The 21,310-nt window shown below is 42.1% G+C and overlaps 1 protein-coding gene across 2 annotated transcripts in view; it reads right to left on the bottom strand.

The window, feature by feature from the left end:
* Nucleotides 1–21,310, bottom strand: part of FAM3B (FAM3 metabolism regulating signaling molecule B) — a 120,108-nt gene that overhangs the window by 8,030 nt on the left and 90,768 nt on the right. For both annotated transcript variants that reach the window (XM_073584702.1, XM_073584703.1), the window contains exons 3-5: nt 11,758–11,881; nt 11,239–11,297; nt 6,276–6,326 (exon numbers count right to left, since the gene is read on the bottom strand). In XM_073584702.1, the coding sequence (XP_073440803.1) occupies nt 6,276–6,326; nt 11,239–11,297; nt 11,758–11,881 (234 nt within the window). The remainder of the gene's footprint in view (nt 1–6,275; nt 6,327–11,238; nt 11,298–11,757; nt 11,882–21,310) is intronic.

Below are 21,310 nucleotides of genomic sequence, written 5' to 3'. Positions count from 1 at the left end.
GAGCACTAGAATCTCATTAACTGAAAGCTACAAATACAGATTAAACAACAACCACAAGACGGATTTCATCAACCCAGGTATCAGTGTAATCAGTATAACGGCGCCGACCTGACACTGCCTGTAGGTTACTGTGCACAATCCTGCTCACAGGGGAACTTCAAACGTATTTTATTGGGATTTTACGTTACATTAGCACAAGTACCAAGTATTTGTGAAGGAAATTATACTTGGTTTTCTAATGATTTAAAAAAAATATACAGTAAATCTGAAAATAGTGATTTGCATTTATATTCAGCCCCCTTAGTCAATACTTTGCAGGACCACCTATCGCTGCAATTACTGCTGCAGTCTTTTGGGGTCTGTCTCTCTCAGGTTTGCACATCTAGAGGTGACATTTTTCCCTCTTCTTCTTTGCACTCGCGCTCAGTGAGATTGGATGGAGACGTCTGTGATCAGTAATTTACAAGTCTTGTCACGGATTCTCACTGGGATTTGGGTCTGGACTGTGACTGGGAATATGTTTTGATATAAAACCATCCATTGAAGCTCTGTCAGGATGTTTGGGATCATTGTTTTGCTGAAAGGTAAACCTACAGCCAGCGTCGGACTGGAACACCTTGGGCCCACCAGAGAAAATCATTCTTGGGCCCCACTATGTAGCTGCATAGAATTAAATACCAGACCACCAATTGTGCGGTAAAACACTCTAATATCCGGGTATAAGGTTGTACATGTCTTAATTATGTAGCAGGAGTTGGGGTAGCCCCCTCATAGAATATAAAGCAGCCCCCTCATAGAATATAATGTAGACCCCTAATAGAATATAATGCAGCCATCTCATAGAATATAATGCTGCCTCCTCATAGGGTATAATGCTGCCCCCTCATAGGGTATAATGCACCCCCTCATAGGGTATAATACTGCCCCCCTCATAGGGTATAATACTGCCCCCCTCATAGGGAATAATGCTGCCCTCATAGGGTATAATGCACCCCCTCATAGGGTATAATGCTGCCCCCTCATAGGGTATAATGCTGCCTCCTCATAGGGTATAATGCACCCCCTCATAGGGTATAATACTGCCCCCCTCATAGGGTATAATGCACCCCCTCATAGGGTATAATGCTGCCCCCTCATAGGGTATAATACTGCCCCCCTCATAGGGTATAATACTGCCCCCCTCATAGGGTATAATGCAGCCATCTCATAGAATATAATACTGCCCCCCTCATAGGGTATAATACTGCCCCCCTCATAGGGAATAATGCACCCCCTCATAGGGTATAATGCTATATAGATATATAGATATAGAGTTAGATAGATATAGATAGAAAGATAGAAGTAGAAATAGATAGATATAGAGATAGATAGTAGATAATGGATAGAAAGTAGATAATGGATAGATATAGATAGAAAGATTCATAGAGATAGATAGAGATAGATAGAGATAGATATAAAGATAGATATAGAAAGAAATATAGATAGATAGATCGATAGGTAGATAGATATAGAGATAGATAGAAAATAGATAATGGATAGATAGATATAGAGATACATAGCTATAGATAGAAAGATATAGAGAGATAGATATATAGATAGAGATAGATAATAGATAGAGATAGATAATAGATAGAGATATACAGATATAATAATAATAATAATAATAATATAGACATATATAGATAGATATAGAGATAAATATATATAGATAGATGGCTATAAATAAAAATAGATATAGAGATATATATATATATATATATAGAGATAGATAGATATAGAGATAATAGATAGAGATAGATAGATATAGAGACAGATAGATATAGAAAGATAGAGATAATAGCTAGATATAGAGATATGTATAGAGATAGACAGATATAGAGTTAGAAAGATAGATAGATATAGAGAGAGATATAGAGATAGATAGAGATAGCTAGATAGATAGATGGATAGATAGATATAGATAATAGAGATAATAGATAGATGTAATAGATAGATATAGAGATAGATATAGAGATAGATGGATAGATCAATAGATAGATAAAGAGAGAGAGATAGAGATAGATAGATAATGAGATATAGAGATAGATATAGAGATATAGTGTTAGATAGAAATATAGATATAGAGATAGATATAGAGATAGAAAGATATAGAGATAGATATGGATATAGAGATAACAGATAGATATAGAGATAGATAGATAGATATAGAGATAGATAGATAGATATAGAGATAATATAAATATAGATAGATATAGAGATAATATATAGATAGCTATAGAGAGAGAGATAGAGATATAGAGAGAAACAGATATAGATATAGAGATAGATATAGAGATAGATAGATATAGAGATAATAGATAGATATAGAGATAGATAGATATAGATATAAAGATAGATAGAGATAGAGAGAGCGGTAGATAGAGAGAGATATATATAGAGAGAGATAGATACAGAGATCGATAAATAGATAGAGAGATAGATATAGATATAGATAATAGATAGATAGATAAAGATAGATAATAAATATAGAGATAACAGATAGATATAAAGATAGAGTAAGATAGAAAGATATAGAGATAGGTAGATATAGATAATAGAGATAGCTAGATAGACATAATAGATAGATATAGATAGATATAGAGATAGATAGAAAGATAGATATAGAGATAGATGTAGAGATAGAAAGATAGATATAGAGATAGAGCGATAGATAGATAGAGATAAATAGATAGATATAGAGATAGAAAGATAGATAGATATACAAAGAGATAGATATAGAGATAGAGATAAATAGATAGATAGATATAGAGAGATATAGAGAGAAATAGATATAGATATAGAGATACTAGATATATATAGAGATAGATATAGATATAGAGAGAGATAGATACAGAGAAAAGATATAGAGATAAATAGATAGAGAAAGATAGATAGATAGATATATAGATATAGAGATAGAAAGATAGATATAGAGATAGAGCGATAGATATACAGAGAGATAGATATAGAGATAGATAGAGATATATAGATAGATAGCTATAGAGAGAGATATAGAGAGAAATAGATATAGAGATAGATATATAGATATAAAGATAGATATAGAGATAGATATAGAGATAGAGCGATAGATAGCGAGAGATACAGATATAGATAGATACAGAGAAAAGATATAGAGATAGATAACGGATAGATAAATAGATAGATAGGTATAGAGATAGATAGATATAGATATTAGATAGAGATATATATATATAGATAAAGATAGATATAGATGGTAGCTAGATAGATAATAAATATAGAGATAATAGATATAGAGATAGAGTAAGATAGATAGATATAGAGATAGATAGACATAATAGATAGATATAGAGATATATATAGAAAGATATAGAGATAGATGTAGAGATAGAAAGATAGATATAAAGATAGAGCGATAGATAGAGATAGATTTAGAAATAGATAGATATAGATAATAGATATAGTTAGAGATAGATAGATAGATATAGATAATAGATAGAGATAGAAAGATAGATAGATATAAGAGAGATAGAGAGAGAGATAGATAGAGATAGATAGATAGATAGAGAGAGCGAGAGAGATATAAAAAAAAAACAAAAAAACACAATACTCACCTCTCCTCCTCGCTCCCACGCTGATCCCGGCTTCAGTGTCAGGCGCTGCCCCCTCTGCCAGACACACAGCGGGTGCGCGATGTAGTGACGTCATCGCGCACTGGCTGTGAGCCAGGAGCAGAGAGGACTGAGGGCGGCGCCGGCCCTGATTTACAGCTGTAGTCTGCAGAGCAGCTTACTGGGCTGGGGGCGGGGCCTCTGGGGGTGGAGACCTGCTTCGCAGTGAATATTCATTTCTCTTTAGCAGCGGGGACAGGGGCTCCTGCCTCCTGACACCCGCTGCTGCTCCGCTGGCAGGGGCCCCCATAGCAGCTGCATGGTGTGCGACACACCACTGGCTGGGGGCCCCTGGAGCAGCGGGGGCCCTAGGCAACTGCTGGCCCTGTATGCCTGCAGGTGCCAGGGCCCACCAGATGCCAGGGCCCACCAGAGAATCCACCGGTTCTCCGGTGGGCCAGTCCGACGCTGCCTACGGCCCAGTCTAAGGCTATGTGCACACGTAGCGGAACTCTCGCAGAAATTACCGCAAGAATTCCGGAATTCCATTCCGCGGGAAAATCGCATTTTAAATTCCCGCGATTTTCCCGCGGAAAAACTAGCATTTTGCAAGCGTAATTAGCTTGCAGAACACTAGCGTTCTCCAAGCGATCAGTAGCATCGCTTGGAGAACTGATTGACAGGTTGGTCACACTCGTCAAACATAGTGTTTGACGAGTGTGACCCACTTTTTACTACTGAGGCCGCCTATGCAGCATCAATAGTAAAAGACAGAATGTTAAAAAAATAAAAAATGGTGTTATTCTTACCTTCCGACGTCCCGCGCAGCCGTTCCCAGTAATCCTTTGCGAAAATGCCCGAGATGGCGTCCGTTCTCGCGGGATTGCGACGTCTCGCGGTAATTCGCGATGACGTGACAACGGACGCCATCTCGGGCATTTTCGCAAAGGATTACTGGGACCGAGAGCGTGGAGAGAGGCGGGAAGGCTGCGCGGGACGCCGGAAGGTAAGAATAACAATATTTTTTATTTTAAATTCTATTTTTTACAGGGATATGGTATCCAGAGCCCGGAGGACAGTCTCCTCTCCTCCGGACCGTGGGTACCATCCGCAATTGTTCTGCTTACTTTCCGCATGTTGTGCACAGCCACATGCGGAAAGTGAGCGGAACAATGCATTCCTATGGGTGCGGGATCGCCGGGATTCCGCAAAATTAATGAGCATGCTGCGTTTTTTACCGCGAAGCGATTCCGCCGCGGTAAAAACCACAGCATTAGCACAGCATTGCGGAATCCCATAGGAATGCATGGGATGCTTATTTTTCGCGGAAAAATCGCGCGGTTAAAACAGCCGCGGAAACGCGAAAAAAACGCCACGTGTGAACTCAGCCTTAAGTCTTTTTTGCAGCCTCTAGCAGGTTTTCCTCCAGGATTGTCCTGTATTTAGCTCATTTCACCTTCCATCAACTCTAACCAGTTTCCCTGCCCCTGCTGAAGAAAAGTCTCCCCACAGCATGATGCTGCCACCACCATGTGTGACTGTGGGATGGTGTTTTCAGGGTGATGTGCAGTGTTAATTTTCCACCACACATAACGCTTTGCATTTAGCCCGCCCCAAAAGCTCTCCTTAAGTCTCATCTGACCAGAGCACCTTCCTCCACATGCTCGCTGTGCCGCCTACATGGCTTTTTGAAAACTGCAAACGGGACTTCTTATCATTTGCTTTCAAAAATGGATTTCTTCTGGCCACTGACCAGATTTATGGAGTTTACGACTAATAGTTGTCCTGTGGACAGATTCACCAACCGGAGTTGTGGATTTCTGCAGCTCCTCCATAGTGACCATGGGCCTCTTGGATGCTTCTCTAATTTGTGCTCTCCTTGCTTGGGATGTCAGTTTAAGTGGCTGGCCATGTCTTTGTAGATTTAAAATTGTGCCATACTCTTTGTATAGTTTGGATGATGGATTGAACATTACTCCATGAGATGTTCAGAGCTCGGGCTATTTTTTCATAACCTAACCCTGCTTTACTCTAATCCACAACTTTATCCGTGACCTGTCTGGTGGGCTCCTTGATTTTCTTGATGCTGTTTGATCCTTAATGTTCTCAAACAAACCTCTGAGGCCTTCACAGATTTACTGAGAAATAATTATACACAGGTGGACATAATATACTAATTCGCTGGAGGCGATTGGTCACTCAGGATTTTATTTAGGGGTATCAGACTACAGGGGGATGAATACAAATGCACATCACAATTTTCAGATTTATATTTTTAAATTATTTAGAAAACCAAGTGTCACTTCCCTTAACCTTCATAAATACTCACTACTTTTTGTTAGTATATCACATTCAATCCCAATAAAATACATTTAAGTTCGTCGGTGTAACATGAAAAAATATGGAAATGCTCACGGGGTATCAATACTTTTTGAAGGTACTGTATATGGGAAAAAAGCCAACACAAAAGATATCCATAAAAAAATACTTCAGGAAAAACTCTGCATCCCCATGTAAGAGATGTTGTATGCACATACACTGCCACTGACTTTTTGACAGTTTTTACAAAACAAGTATAAATGACAGTACAACGCTGGGCGCAGCAGTGACGTCCACCGGCTCAGAGAGAGCGGCTGAAGCTCGTACCTCCCTCGTACATGTCAAATGTCTTGCTGTCTGTCAACTTCATGGTCTGACCTAAAAAAAAACAAAAGAACAATGAGAAGAAGGCGACACAGACGACATTTACTATATAAACACACTAGCGGAAGAGCCCGGTGTTGCCTGGGCATAGTAACCAACGGCGGTTAGTGATAACAAATTATAATGATTATATCGCACATAAAACCATTTCACATCATATATTCAACACTACAGATTTGCAACACAAATTAACTAAACGATTACCCAAGTATCCTCTCCTGTGTGATACTTTCTGCTGAGCTGTGTATCTAATCCTCTCCTGTGTGATACTGACTCCTGAGCCATGCATCTAATCCTATCCTGTGTGATACTGACTGCTGAGCCATTTATCTAATCCTATCGTGTGTGATACTGACTGCTGAGCTGTGTATCTAATCCTCTCCTGTGTGATACTGACTCCTGAGCCATGCATCTAATCCTATCCTGTGTGATACTGACTGCTGAGCCATTTATCTAATCCTATCGTGTGTTACTGACTGCTGAGCTGTGTATCTAATCCTCTCCTGTGTGATACTGACTGCTGAGCTGTGTATCTAATCCTATCCTGTGTGATACTGACTCCTGAGCCGTGCATCTAATCCTATCCTGTGTGATACTGACTGCTGAGCCGTGTATCTAATCCTCTCCTGTGTGATACTGACTCCTGAGCCGTGCATCTAATCCTATCCTGTGTGATACTGACTCCTGAGCCGTGCATCTAATCCTCTCCTGTGTGATACTGACTCCTGAGCCGTGCATCTAATCCTATCCTGTGCGATACTGACTGCTGAGCCATTTATCTAATCCTATCGTGTGTTACTGACTGCTGAGCTGTGTATCTAAATCTCTCCTGTGTGATACTGACTCCTGAGCCGTGCATCTAATCCTATCCTGTGTGATACTGACTGCTGAGCCGTGTATCTAATCCTCTCCTGTGTGATACTGACTCCTGAGCCGTGCATCTAATCCTATCCTGTGCGATACTGACTGCTGAGCCATTTATCTAATCCTATCGTGTGTTACTGACTGCTGAGCTGTGTATCTAATTCTCTCCTGTGTGATACTGACTCCTGAGCCGTGCATCTAATCCTATCCTGTGTGATACTGACTGCTGAGCCGTGTATCTAATTCTATCGTGTGTTACTGACTGCTGAGCCGTGTATCTAATCCTCTCCTGTGTGATACTGACTGCTGAGCCGTGTATCTAATCCTATCCTGTGTGATACTGACTGCTCAGCCGTGTATCTAATCCTATCCTGTGTGATACTGTCTGCTGAGCTGTGTATATAATCCTCTTAAATGCACTTACATAGGGCAGACAGAGATGTCAATAAAGAGGGAATACGGGGCAGGAGGACACCGAGGAAGGAGACTGAAGAGGTTCCCAGAGAGTAAAAAGAACACATGAGGAACAGATAATAAAGAAGGTACATAAGGAACAGGCCGTAAAGAGAAAACCGGGGGTACAAACAGTAAATAGGGCACCTGAGGAACAGACAGCAAAGAGGGCACCAGAAGTACAGACAGTAAAAAGGGCACCTGGGGTACAGGTTGCAAAGAGGGTACTTGTAAGCAGACCGAAAAGAGGACACCTGGGGGCAGAGAGTAAAAAGGACACCTGGGGAACAGACAGTAAAGAGTGCACCTGGGGGCAGAGAGTAAAAAGGTCACCTTGGGAACAGACAGTAAAGAGGTCACCTGGGGGAAGAGAGTAAAAAGGTCACCTTGGGAACAGACAGTAAAGAGGTCAACTGGGGGCACAGAGTAAAAAGGACAACTGTGGAACAGACAGTAAAGAGCGCACCTGGGGGCAGAGAGTAAAAAGGTCACCTTGGGAACAGACAGTAAAGAGGGCATCTGGGGGGCAGAGAGTAAAAAGGACACCTGGGGAACAGACAGTAAAGAGGGAACCTGGGGGGCAGAGAGTAAAAAGGACAACTGGGGAACAGACAGTAAAGAGCGCATCTGGGGGCAGAGAGTAAAAAGGTCACCTTGGGAACAGACAGTAAAGAGGGCATCTGGGGGGCAGAGAGTAAAAAGGACACCTGGGGAACAGACAGTAAAGAGGGAACCTGGGGGGCAGAGAGTAAAAAGGACACCTGGGGAACAGACAGTAAAGAGCGCACCTGGGGGCAGAGAGTAAAAAGGACAACTGGGGAAAAGACAGTAAAGAGCGCACCTGGGGGCAGAGAGTAAAAAGATCACCTTGGGAACAGACAGTAAAGAGGGAACCTGGGGGCAGAGAGTAAAAAGGACAACTGGGGAACAGACAGTAAAGAGGGAACCTGGGGGCAGAGAGTAAAAAGGACAACTGGGGAACAGACAGTAAAGAGGGCACCTGGGGGGCAGAGAGTAAAAAGGACACCTGGGGAATAGACAGTAAAGAGGGCACCTGGGGGGCAGAGAGTAAAAAGGACACCTGGGGAATAGACAGTAAAGAGGGCACCTGGGGGGCAGAGAGTAAAAAGGACACCTGGGGAATAGACAGTAAAGAGGACACCTGGGGGCAGGGAGTAAAAAGGACACCTGGGGAACAGACAGTAAAGAGGGCACCTGGGGGGCAGAGAGTAAAAAGGACACCTGGGGAATAGACAGTAAAGAGGACACCTGGGGAACAGACAGTAAAGAGGGCACCTGGGGGGCAGAGAGTAAAAAGGACACCTGGGGAATAGACAGTAAAGAGGGCATCTGGGGGCAGAGAGTAAAAAGGACAACTGGGGAATAGACAGTAAAGAGGTCACCTGGGGGCAGAGAGCAAAAAGAACACCTGGGGAACAGACAGTAAAGAGGGCACCTGGGGGGCAGAGTAAAGAGGACACTTGAGGGGCAGAGAGTAAAAAGGGCACCTGGAGGTAAGATGCAGGGAGAGAAAAAGAATATACAGACATTACAGTATGGGATCCCAAGTAGTAAAACATTGTTTAAAAACAGGCAGTGAAATGTTTTACCTCACAGAAAGAATCACCTGCGATCCTCTGCTGTAATGTCTGTATACTCTTTTTCTCCCCCCTGTCCAGGAGCTGTGGTATGATCAGACCATGTTCCTGTACGGTCAGACACCACCATTACACAGTACACAGCATGGGGCACATTTATAAAATTATCTCAGCACAGGAACATTTTTTTAAACACATCCAATTGTGGAAATTATTATTATTCCAAGATTTTAGTGATTAAATGAACTTTTTTTCATGGGAAAACTCCTTTAATAGAAGGAAAGGAGAGATGTGTGCCTGGGATTAAATAAGGGACTTTAGGAAAAGACCAAATTTAACAGCAAGGAAAGGTGCAGGGCATCTGAAAGAAAGGCACTAATGTGAACTGAGGCAGATATGAAAAAAGACACTCGGGACAGAAGGTGGTAGCTGTAGTAGCAGTACAACAGAGGTGGGCAGAAATGAGAGTGGGGACATGGAGTAGAACCACGTCTGTGGCTGACACACTAAAAGGGGCACCTAGTGCATGAACTACAGGGCAGCCACTTTAGAGGAAACTGTGGGTAAAGGCGCTAAAAGAGCAGCAGTAAGAGGCACTACAGGGGAAAAAGATGCAGTGCCACTAAAAGGGACACTTGGGTCAGTGGCAAGAAACCATGATGTTGCACGGATCTATTGGGGGTAAAATGCATGAAGACGGATTCATACTCCGTGATCGTTTCCACATTTTTTCACATTACAAATACAAACTTAACTGTACTTTATTGGAGTTTTATGTGATACCAATACAAAGTAGCGAGTGTTGGTGGAGTATGAAGGAAACGATAGATGTTTTTCTAATTATTTTAAAAATATAAAATGAAATATTGTGCATTTATATTCAACCCCCTGTAGTCTGATACCCCTATATAAAATCCTGAGTGACCAATCGCCTCCAGAAGTCACATAATTAGTAAATTGAGTCCTCCGGTGTATAATTTATTCTCAGTACAACTACAGCTGCTCTGTGAAAGCCTCAGAGGTTTGTGTGAGAACATAAGGGATCACTGACTCAGGGGGTTTGAATACAAATGCACGTAAAAGTTTTCACTTTTATACAGTGTGTCTGTAAAGTCATGGTGCACTTTTGACCAGTCACCGGAAAGCAACAAAAAAAAGGTAGAAATGTGAAATCAGCGCCAAATAAAAGAAAAACTCTCTCAGTTTCATACCTATTCAGTGCAGTTCGACGTGGGCTCCATTTGTTGCCCTACACACATCCAAACGATAGTGACGTTCTTGCCACACACCGGTAAGGACGTCTGGTGTAACAGAGTGAATAACGTATATGTGATTCTCTGTTTAAAGTGATTAATGTCGTTGATACGTTCAATGTACACATGTTGCTTCACATAACCCCAAAAGTAAAAGTCTAGGGGCGTCAGATCCGGGGATCGTGGTATACTTGTATACTTTCCTGTGACTTGTCAAACGTGCGCCATGACTTTACGGGCACACTGTATTTTTAAAATATTTAGAGAACCATGAATCATTTCCTTTACACGTCACAAGTCCTTGTTACTTTGTGTTGGGATATCACATAGAATCCCAGCAAAACACATTTAAGTTTGTGGTTGTAACGTCAAAAAACGTGGAAAAATTCACAGGGAATAAATAATTTTTCAAGGCAACGTACTTAAGACATGCAATAAAGGGGGTGCCTGAGGTAATGTTGCTAAAGGAGGTGTCACCTGAGGCAAACATGTAAAAAGGGTACCTTGGGTTTAGCATTTAGTTTTAGCAAAACTACTAAATGGGGTTTATGTGGCAGAACTGGTAAAGAGGGCACCTACAGTAGGTGCTTAAGTGCATTGCCTAATGAGTTTCTTAAAAACCTATGACAGTGCACCGCAGGGACCTCATATTTGGTAATTGTTGATAGTTTTTCGCATTTTCACATTGTAGCAAATAGTCACATATTCATTATGTAAGCCTAAGGGATAATGACTTACGACTGACAACCACAATGTTTATTCCTCTGGCCCCGTTCTTCTTAGCTGCACCTAATAATCTGAAAGTCAAGAAAATGTCAGCCTTTGAATTATTACTCTTATCATTGATCACCAAGACCATGCCAAAGATAAGGACAAACACATTGGGAGCAAAGTTTCATGTGAGTGGACTAGTGATCCTTCCTCATCAAGATTCAGGGCGATAAGACACAGGCCGATACATAAGCGATGCTGTCATAGGAGGACTTTACTAAATATGTATTAATTGATTCTATAGCAAGAGCACAATTCACTGTATGTATCTAGAATTTGATAGTGCAACATATTGTAGGGTACCAGTGGAAGTGTACAATATACTCTGGCACACTTTTTAAATGACAATATAGGAAAACATATTTGTGGCACCGCCATGGGCACAACACCTATACCTAGAAAGTAAAGAACATTCCTATGATGCCATATTCCCAAATGCACCTGAGTTTACTAAAAATAAGAAAGAATAAGGTAACATTTACTTACATTTCATCTTCCAGACATATGCTAGGTTGGATGCGTGTTCCACCACCACTCCTTATCTTATATACAACCTCAGAGGGTGAGCAATTTCTCCATGCAGAACACTTCTGTCTCACAGGTGGTGGAGCTGTAATATAAATACTGTCACTAATAAAAATATTTTTTTATTTCTATAGTGGCAACATATTCCGCATCACTTTACATTTTAGAGGTGACTTACAGTAGAGACATTACAGAATAACACAACTCAATAGATACCAAAAGGATATGTGAACTATACTATAAGTGATTAACATAATATTGCCTACAAGTTGTTTCAATATACATGGAGAAGTGCCTTTTTAGGACACAAATTCATCTTACTACAGCATCATTAGAACATCATCAGAACTACATTCATCTCCTGGATGGAGAAAGAAAAATGTTGTGAAGAAGAAACGGAGAGTGGTGGTCATGGGGGATTCCCTGTTGAGAGGAACAGAGGCCGCTATCTGCAGTCCGGATATAACTTCAAGAGAAATGTGCTGTCTTCCAGGTGCAAAAATTAAAGATGTGTCTGACAGGATATCAGGACTCTTCAGACCTACAGATGACTACCCATTCCTGCTACTACATGTGGGGACAAATGACACAGCAAGAAACGACCTGGAAACCATCTGCAGAGACTTTGAAGACTTAGGCAAGAAAGTGAAAGAACTGGGAGCGCAGGTGGTCTTCTCTTCCATCCTCCCAGTGGATGGCCATGGAACAAGGAGGTGGAAAAAGATTCTGCAGGTGAACAACTGGCTACGTCGATGGTGCCGTCAGGAAAGATTTGGATTTCTGGATCACGGAGTGAATTACCTTTACGATGGACTGCTTGCTAGAGATGGGGTGCACTTTACAAAGACTGGAAAACATGTATTTGGAAGTCGCCTTGCTACACTTGTAAGGAGAGCTTTAAACTAGAACAATGTGGGAAGGGAAGCAAAAGACCAGAAAAAGCCATACACCTGACAAATGCTATTGAGAACTCTGCTATTAGAAGTGGAAAGGAAGAACAAAGACAAAAGAATCTAAATAATAAAAATATTGGAGAAAGAGGAACCAATCACAAACTAAAATGTTTCTATACTAATGCAAAAAGCATGGGCAGCAAACAACGAGAATTGGAACTACTAGAGTTGAGCGAAACGGGTCGAAAAATTTCAAAAGTCGCCGACTTTTGGTAAAGTCGGGTTTCATGAAACGAAACCCGACCCTAGGGTGAGGTCGGCCACGAGCTCGGCGACTTTAGCGCCAAAGTCGCGTTTCAAAAGTTTGTTTTCCGCCATTTTTCAGCCAATCAGGATCCACAGACACTGTGGGCAACGTGATGACATAGGCAGGGGTCACCACCATCTTTGAGAAGGGCATGCAAGTGATTGGCTTGCTTTGGGGGGCGTCACAGGGGGTATAAAAGGGCGTGCACGCCGACCGCCATGTTACTCATGCTGATCTCAGAATAGGGAGAGCTGCTGCTGCTGATGATTCTGTAGGGAGAGCGTTAGGCAGGGAAGAAGACACCAAAAACTGCTTCTGCTGCTAGCGATTTTGCCTGTACAACACACCAGTCACTGTGTGTGCAGTGCAAGTGGAGGCTATATTTTGCTGGATCAGCGGTGTTGGTTGTTAGGCTGCCTTCTAAGGCTTCCTGATAGCTGCATTGCTGTTTTCCCACTGCTCTGCAAACTGCTTTTTTAAAAGCAATCCAAATTTTTTTTTTTGTCCTGGTGAGGTACTGAGCGTGCATTTTTTCACACCATACAGCGGTGTACGCTCCTCACACAGTACCGTGTAACGGCTGTTATCACAGCCACAGTGAAGCTATCTGTGTGTGACTCTGTAAGAATAAGTTGAGGACATGTTCCGTTCTTACAGACCTCCACCTTGTAGTTTTTTCTGTTTTTCAAACAGTTAAGTATATTTGCTGTTTGATCACATTAAATACTATAGAGAGACAGCGTGTGTCAGTCTGTATACTTAAAAAACACGGAGCTTGACAATTTTACGGACACCGGACAGCGGTGTACGTGCACGCTCCTCTCTCAGTACCGTGTAACGGCTGTTATCACGGCCACAGTGAAGCTGTGTGTGACTCTGTAAGAATAAGTTGAGGACATGTTCCGTTCTTACAGACCTCCACCTTGTAGTTTTGTCTGCTTTTCAAACAGTTAAGTATATTTGCTGTTTGATCACATTCAAAACTATAGAGAGACAGCGTGTGTCAGTCCATATACTTAAAAAACACGGAGCTTGACAATTTTTCAGACACCGGACAGCGGTGTACGTGCACACTCCTCTCTCAGTACCGTGTAACGGCTGTTATCACGGCCACAGTGAAGCTGTGTGTCACTCTGTAAGGATAAGTCGAGGACATGTTCCGTTCTTACAGACCTACACTCTAGGGAGATTCCTATTCTGCCCAATTCTATATACACCTTGTAGTTTGTCATACACTAGCCAATTTCTGCCTGTGACATAGCGGTGTGATATTAACTGGGCCTCACACAACAGTGTCCACAAGTGTGTTCAGAAATTCTACATCTCCCCTGTCCTATAGTGACATTTTTCACACCTGCGACATTGAGCCTGTGACATAGCGGTGTGATATTCACTGGGCCTCACACAACAGTGTCCACAAGTGTGTTCAGAAATTCTACATCTCCCCTGTCCTATAGTGACATTTTTCACACCTGCGACATTGAGCCTGTGACATAGCGGTGTGATATTCACTGGGCCTCACACAACAGTGTCCACAAGTGTGTTCAGAAATTCTACATCTCCCCTGTCCTATAGTGACATTTTTCACACCTGCGACATTGAGCCTGTGACATAGCGGTGTGATATTCACTGGGCCTCACACAACAGTGTCCACAAGTGTGTTCAGAAATTCTACATCTCCCCTGTCCTATAGTGACATTTTTCACACCTGCAACATTGAGCCTGTGACATAGCGGTGTGATATTAACTGGGCCTCACACAATCCAACAGTGTCCACAAGTGTGTTCAGAAATTATACATCTCCCCTGTCCTATAGTGACATTTTTCACACCTGCAACATTGAGCCTGTGACACAGCGGTGTGATATTAACTGGGCCTCACACAACAGTGTCCACAAGTGTGTTCAGAAATTCTACATCTCCCCTGTCCTATAGTGACATTTATCACACCTGCGACATTGAGCCTGTGACATAGCGGTGTGATATTAACTGGGCCTCACACAATCCCACAGTGTCCACAAGTGTGTTCAGAAATTCTACATCTCCCCTGTCCTATTGTGACATTTTTCACACCTACGACATTGAGCCTGTGACATAGCGGTGTGATATTAACTGGGCCTCACACAATCCCACAGTGTCCACAAGTGTGTTCAGAAATTCTACATCTCCCCTGTCCTATAGTGACATTTTTCACACCTGCGACATTGACCCTGTGACATAGCGGTGTGATATTAACTGGGCCTCACACAATCCAACAGTGTCCACAAGTGTGTTCAGAAATTCTACATCTCCCCTGTCCTATAGTGACATTTTTCACACCTACGACATTGAGCCTGTGACATAGCGGTGTGATATTAACTGACGCATACGTCAAGGTTAGATTCAGAAAGGCAGATTTTAAGGGATTCAGAAAGAGAATTCCAGTTGAAAGAATGTCTCAAGTGGGGTACCACAGAGCTCTGTCCTGGGCCCTGTATTGTTCAACATCTTTATCAACGATTTAGATGAAGGAATTGAGGGTAAACTGATTACATTTGCTGATGACACAAAGCTAGGAGGGATAGCTAATACTAGAGAAGAGAGAGAGAGGATTCAAAAAGATATAAATAAACTGGAGCAGTGGGAAGCAACTAACAGAATGGTTTTTAACAGGGAAAAATGCAAAGTACTACATCTGGGCAATAAAAATGAAAAAAGCATATACAGAATGGGAGGAATAGGGCTAAGCAACAGCACATGTGAAAAAGACTTAGGGATACTAATAGATCACAGACTGAATATGAGACAACAGTGATGCAGCAGCAAAAAAGGCAAATGCAATTCTAGGATGTATTAACAGAAGCATACAGTCTAGATCACGTGAAGTCATTATTTCCCTCTACTCCTCTTTGGTCAGACCTCATCTGGAATATTGTGTCCAGTTTTGGGCGCCACATTTTAAAAAAGACATCAACAAACTGGAGCAAGTTCAGAAAAGAGCGATCAGAATGGTGACCGGTCTGCAAACCCTGTCTTATGAGGAAAGGTTGCAGGATTTGGGAATGTTTAGCCTGCAAAAGAGAAGACTGAGAGGAGACTTAATAGCTGTCTACAAATATCTCAAGGGCTGTCACATTGTAGAAGGATCCACTTTATTCTCATTTGCACAAGGAAAGACTAGAAGCAATGGGATGAAACTGAATGGGAGGAGACACAGATTAGATATTAGAACAAAAACTTTTTGACAGTTAGAGTGATCAATGAGTGGAACAGGCTGCCACGAGAGGTGGTGAGTTCTCCTTCAATAGAAGTCTTCAAACAGAGGCTGGACAGACATCCGTCTGGGATGATTTCGCGAATCCTGCTTTGAGCAGGGGGTTGGACCAGATGGCCCAGGAGGTCCCTTCCAACTCTACAATCGATTCTATGATACCTATTGGGACAGTGAGGAAATTCTTTTTTTACGGCCCCCCCAAATGCCCCTCAAGCCCCAAAAAGAGTGTTATTGAAAAAATTAACATGGGGACAAAAATACATAAAATAAAAAAATCCTTCATTCTGGCTCTCATAGACTTACATTGAATAGCGACTTCCAGATCACCCAGCAAACTCTGAAGAGATCTGCAATGTCATAGACTGCAGTAGACGACCGAATCGGCGTGGAAAACAGAAGAAGATGGCAGCTGCTAATTATATTACTAGGGGCAAGGATTAGCAGCACCACTCCAGCACTGCAATAAAAAAAGAAACCGCTGGAGTGGTGCTTTAACAAAAGTCCACAGCACCCTCTGACTTTTTTCTCACTCTGCTCTGCCCTCACCCTAACATTCTCCATAGACTTTAAAGGGCAGCTGTAATCTGTTATTTAGGAGAGTTGGCAGTCTGTTTTAAGTATAATGTATTTTAGCTGTTTTAGCGTTTTTTGAGTGAATATTGAGTCCAGAAAGAAGGTGAAAAAAGAAATGTAGAGGAAGAAGCATATTTCTCTGGTAAGATACATTGCAAAGAATCTTCCTGTTCTATTGATTTATGCAAACTTTATTGAACCATTGACCATGAACCATGACCATTTAAGAAACAAATCAGTACAAAATTTTGGACTTTCAAGGCATATGAACAGCTGTCCAAAGAAATGTTTTTATTATTGATTTGCTTCCTAGATGGACAATGGAAAAACTTTCTAAACAGCCATTATTGAAAATATACTACCAGAATATGTTGTAGAGTCTGTGTAACTCTTAAAAATAGCTGGCTGTCTGGCTGCTTTTTGTTGTAGATCACGCAGCATACTGATAATGGCAGTGTTGGCTCTTTACTCTACCTTTCTCTTAGTTTTAAAAGTAGGAAGAAAGATAAAAAGATAAAAAATAGATTGTATATTGGTGATTATGCAAAGGATGTAAAGCATCCAAGCCTTTAGGGTAGGCAGATCACACGGATTGTACATAGGGAGGAAAGCACTGACAAAGCAGTTTGCAAGAGGGAAAAGGAAAGATCACATAAGCAAACAACTTATTAAAGCATAGAGAAAAAAAAAGAGTACTTAAGACAAGATCTGCAGAGGCAGAAAGAAGGAAATTACACACTCCTCACGAGCAGCGGAGGTGGTGGGTGGCTATCTTCACCTACACAAGCTCCATAGTATTGTTGAAGTAGAGCGCTCCATAATGAATAAAAGAAACCAAATGTCATTTATCGTCACTCCCCAAATACACTCCCAGCCTCATTATTGTGTGTGTGTATATATATATATATATATATATATATAATATATATTATATATATGTCGAGATTTCTCAGCACTGGAGCAGCACTATAAGGCAATACTGGCGTCCATCACCTTGTGTTTATTAGACCTATGTGGCCATGTATGTTGTTGAGGCATACAGTATAAGGTTGACAACAGATTCACTTTAAACTTTTTTTTTATTATTTTATTTTAAATCCTCCACCAAAAGCTACAGAGAGAGCAATGAGAATGAAAAACAATGGACCATTGATTGTTTGAGGTCAGAGAAGATCACAATGACCTCCTGGTAGACATAGGGAGGAAAGCACTGACAAAGCAGTCTGCAAGAGGGAAAAGGAAAGATCACATAAGCAGACAACTTATTAAAGTACTAGCTGAAGAGCCCGGCGCTGCCCAGGCATAGTAACTAACTGTGGTTAGTTATAACAAATTATAATTATCCTCCATCCCATAGTCCCGTGCCCATATACCCATCATACATATCCACGATCCCATAGGCCCATGCCCATATACCCATCATACATATCCGCCATCCCATAGTCGAGTGCCCATATACCCATCATACATATCCGCCATCCCATAGTCGAGTGCCCATATACCCATCACACATCCTTCATCTCATAGTCCCATGCCCATATACCCATCATACATATCCTCCATCCCACAGTCCCGTGCCCATATACCCATCATACATATTCTCCATCGCATAGTCCCATGACCATATACCCATCACACATCCTCCATCCCATAGTCCCATGCCCAAATACCCATCATACATATTCGCCATCACATAGTCGAGTGCCCATATACCCATCACACATCCTTCATCTCATAGTCCCATGCCCATATACCCATCATACATATCCGCCATCCCATAGTCCCGTGCCCATATACCCGTCACTACCTCCTGTCACTACCAGAGCGAGAACGGAAGGAGAACTCCCAGCTGGTGGAGCAGAAAATGAGCTCATAACAGTACCCCCCCCTTGAGGAGGGGGTCACTGAACCCTCATCCACGCCACCAGGCCGATCAGGATGGGTCCGGTGAAAAGCACGAACCAATCTATCGGCATGAATATCCGAGGCAGAGACCCAAGAATTATCCTCCTGGCCATAACCCTTCCATTTGACCAAATACTGGAGTCCCAGTCAGACCAAAAGCAGACCAAGCGAGAATCCAATATTTTCTCTACCTCATATTCCACATTGCCTTTAACCAAAACAGGGTCAGGAGGAGCCGCCACAGGAACTACTGGCTCAACAAACCTCTTCAACAGTGACTTGTGAAATACGTTATGGATTTTGAACGTAACTGTAAGAGCCAACCAAAAAGAAACAGTATTAAGAATCTCCAAAATCTTATAAGGTCCAATAAATCTTGGCTTAGATTTTGGAGATGCAACTTTCATAGGAATATTCTTAGACGACAACCAAACCATATCACCCACTTTAAACCGGGGACCAATGGTCCTATGCCGGTTGGATAAACGCTGGGCCTTTTCCTGAGAGAGTGACAACTTATCCACCACTTGGTCCCATATCTGCTACATTCTCACAACCATAGTGTCCACACCAGGGCAGGACAAAGATTCCACTTGTCCTGAAGTGAATTGAGGATGAAACCCAAAATTACAGAAAAAGGGTGACATCAAAGTGGCAGAACTAGCTCTATTGTTCAGCGCAAATTCGGCCATGGGCAAAAATGATCCTGATCAGCAGATATAAAACATCTCAAATAAGACTCCAAGGTCAGGTTTGTTCTCTCAGTCTGTCCATTGGTCTGGGGATGAAACGCGGAGGAGAAGGATAACTGAATTCCCAGATTGGAGAAAAAGGCTTTCCAGAATCTGGAAACAAATTGGACTCCTCTGTCGGACACAATGTTCTCAGGAATCCTGTGTAACCGAACCACCTGTTGTAAAAACAAGGGCACCAACTCAGCAGTAGATGGCAACTTTGGGAGTGGTACAAGATGACCATCTTCAAAAATCTATCACAAATCACCCAGATAACAGTCATTCTCTGAGAGACAGGAAGATCAGAAATAAAATCCATTGAGATATGGGTCCATGGCCTCTTGGGCACCGGCAAGGGCATCAGCAACCCACAAGAACGAGAACAGGGTTTAGACCGAGAACAAGTCCCACAGGACTGTACAAAATTCCTGACGTCACGAGATAAGGCAGGCCACCAAAAGGACCGACTCACCAAATCTCTGGTACCAAAACTACCTGGATGACCAGCCAATGCGGAGCAGTGAATTTCAGACATCACTCTCTTTCTCCACTGGTCAGGAACATACAATTTTCCCATAGGGCAACGCTCAGGTTTATCCTCCTGAAATTCCTCCAGGGCGGGTCTCAAATCGGGCGAAATGGCAGAAAGAACTACCCCCTCACCTAGGATGGTAGTAGGCTCGGTCACACTAAGAGAATTGGCAAAGAAACTCCTAGAAAGGGCGTCTGCCTTAACATTCTTAGTGCCCGGAAGAAAAGAGACCACAAACTTAAAACGCGTGAAAAACAAGGCCCATCTAGCCTGTCTAGGATTCAAGCGTTTGGCCGACTCCAGATAAATCAAACTCTTGTGATCGGTGAGGACCACAACTTGATGTCTAGCTCCCTCCAACCAATGTCTCCACTCCTCAAATGCCCACTTCATGGCCAACAATTCCCTATTCCCCACGTCATAGTTGCGTTCAGATGGGGAGAACTTTCAAGAAAAGAAAGCACAGGGATTCATCTTAGAAGTCACAGGGTCTTTTTGGGACAAAACAGCTCCTGCACCATTCTCAGAAGCATCTACCTCCACCTGAAATGGAAGTGAGACATCAGGTTGCCGTAAAACTGGAGCTGAAGTAAATCTCTGCTTAAGCTCCTGAAATGCTGAGACCTCAGGAGACCAATTCAGCACATCAGAGCCCTTCTTGGTCAGATCAGTCAGTGGTTTGACAATACCAGAAAAATTACCTATAAATTTACGATAGAAATTAGCAAAACCCAAAAACTTCTGGAGGGCCTTCAAAGAAGTAGGCTGAACCCAATCATAAATGGCCTGTACCTTGGCTGGGTCCATTTCAATAGTCGATGGAGATAAGATAAATCCCAAAAATGAAATCCTCTGTACACCAAAGAGGCATTTCGATCCCTTAACAAACAGGGAATTCTCTCTCAAAATCCGGAACACAGTCCGGACGTGTTCCACATGAGAATCCCAATCACTAGAAAAGATCAAAATATCATCCAGATAGATGATCAAAAACTTATCCACAAAGTCACGGAAAATATCATTCATAAAGGACTGGAAGACAGAAGGGGCATTAGTGAGCCCAAAAGGCATCACCAGGTACTCAAAATGTCCCTCCGAAGTATAAAACGCTGTCTTCCATTCATCCCCGTGCTTGATGTGAATAAGATTATACGCCCCCCTGAGTTCAAGCTTAGTAAACCAGCAGGCACTCTTAACTCTGGAGAATAAATCAGACATCAGAGGTAACGGGTACTGATATTTAACCGTCATCTTGTTAAGGGAACGATAATCAATACAAGGTCTTAATGAACCACCTTTCTTGGCCACAAAGAAAAAA

This window comes from Dendrobates tinctorius, unplaced genomic scaffold (assembly GCF_039654945.1).
Source record: "Dendrobates tinctorius isolate UK_male_01 unplaced genomic scaffold, ASM3965494v1 ptg000084l, whole genome shotgun sequence".
Taxonomy (NCBI): Eukaryota; Metazoa; Chordata; class Amphibia; order Anura; family Dendrobatidae; genus Dendrobates; species Dendrobates tinctorius.
This window is presented reverse-complemented; position numbering and strand designations above follow the sequence as displayed.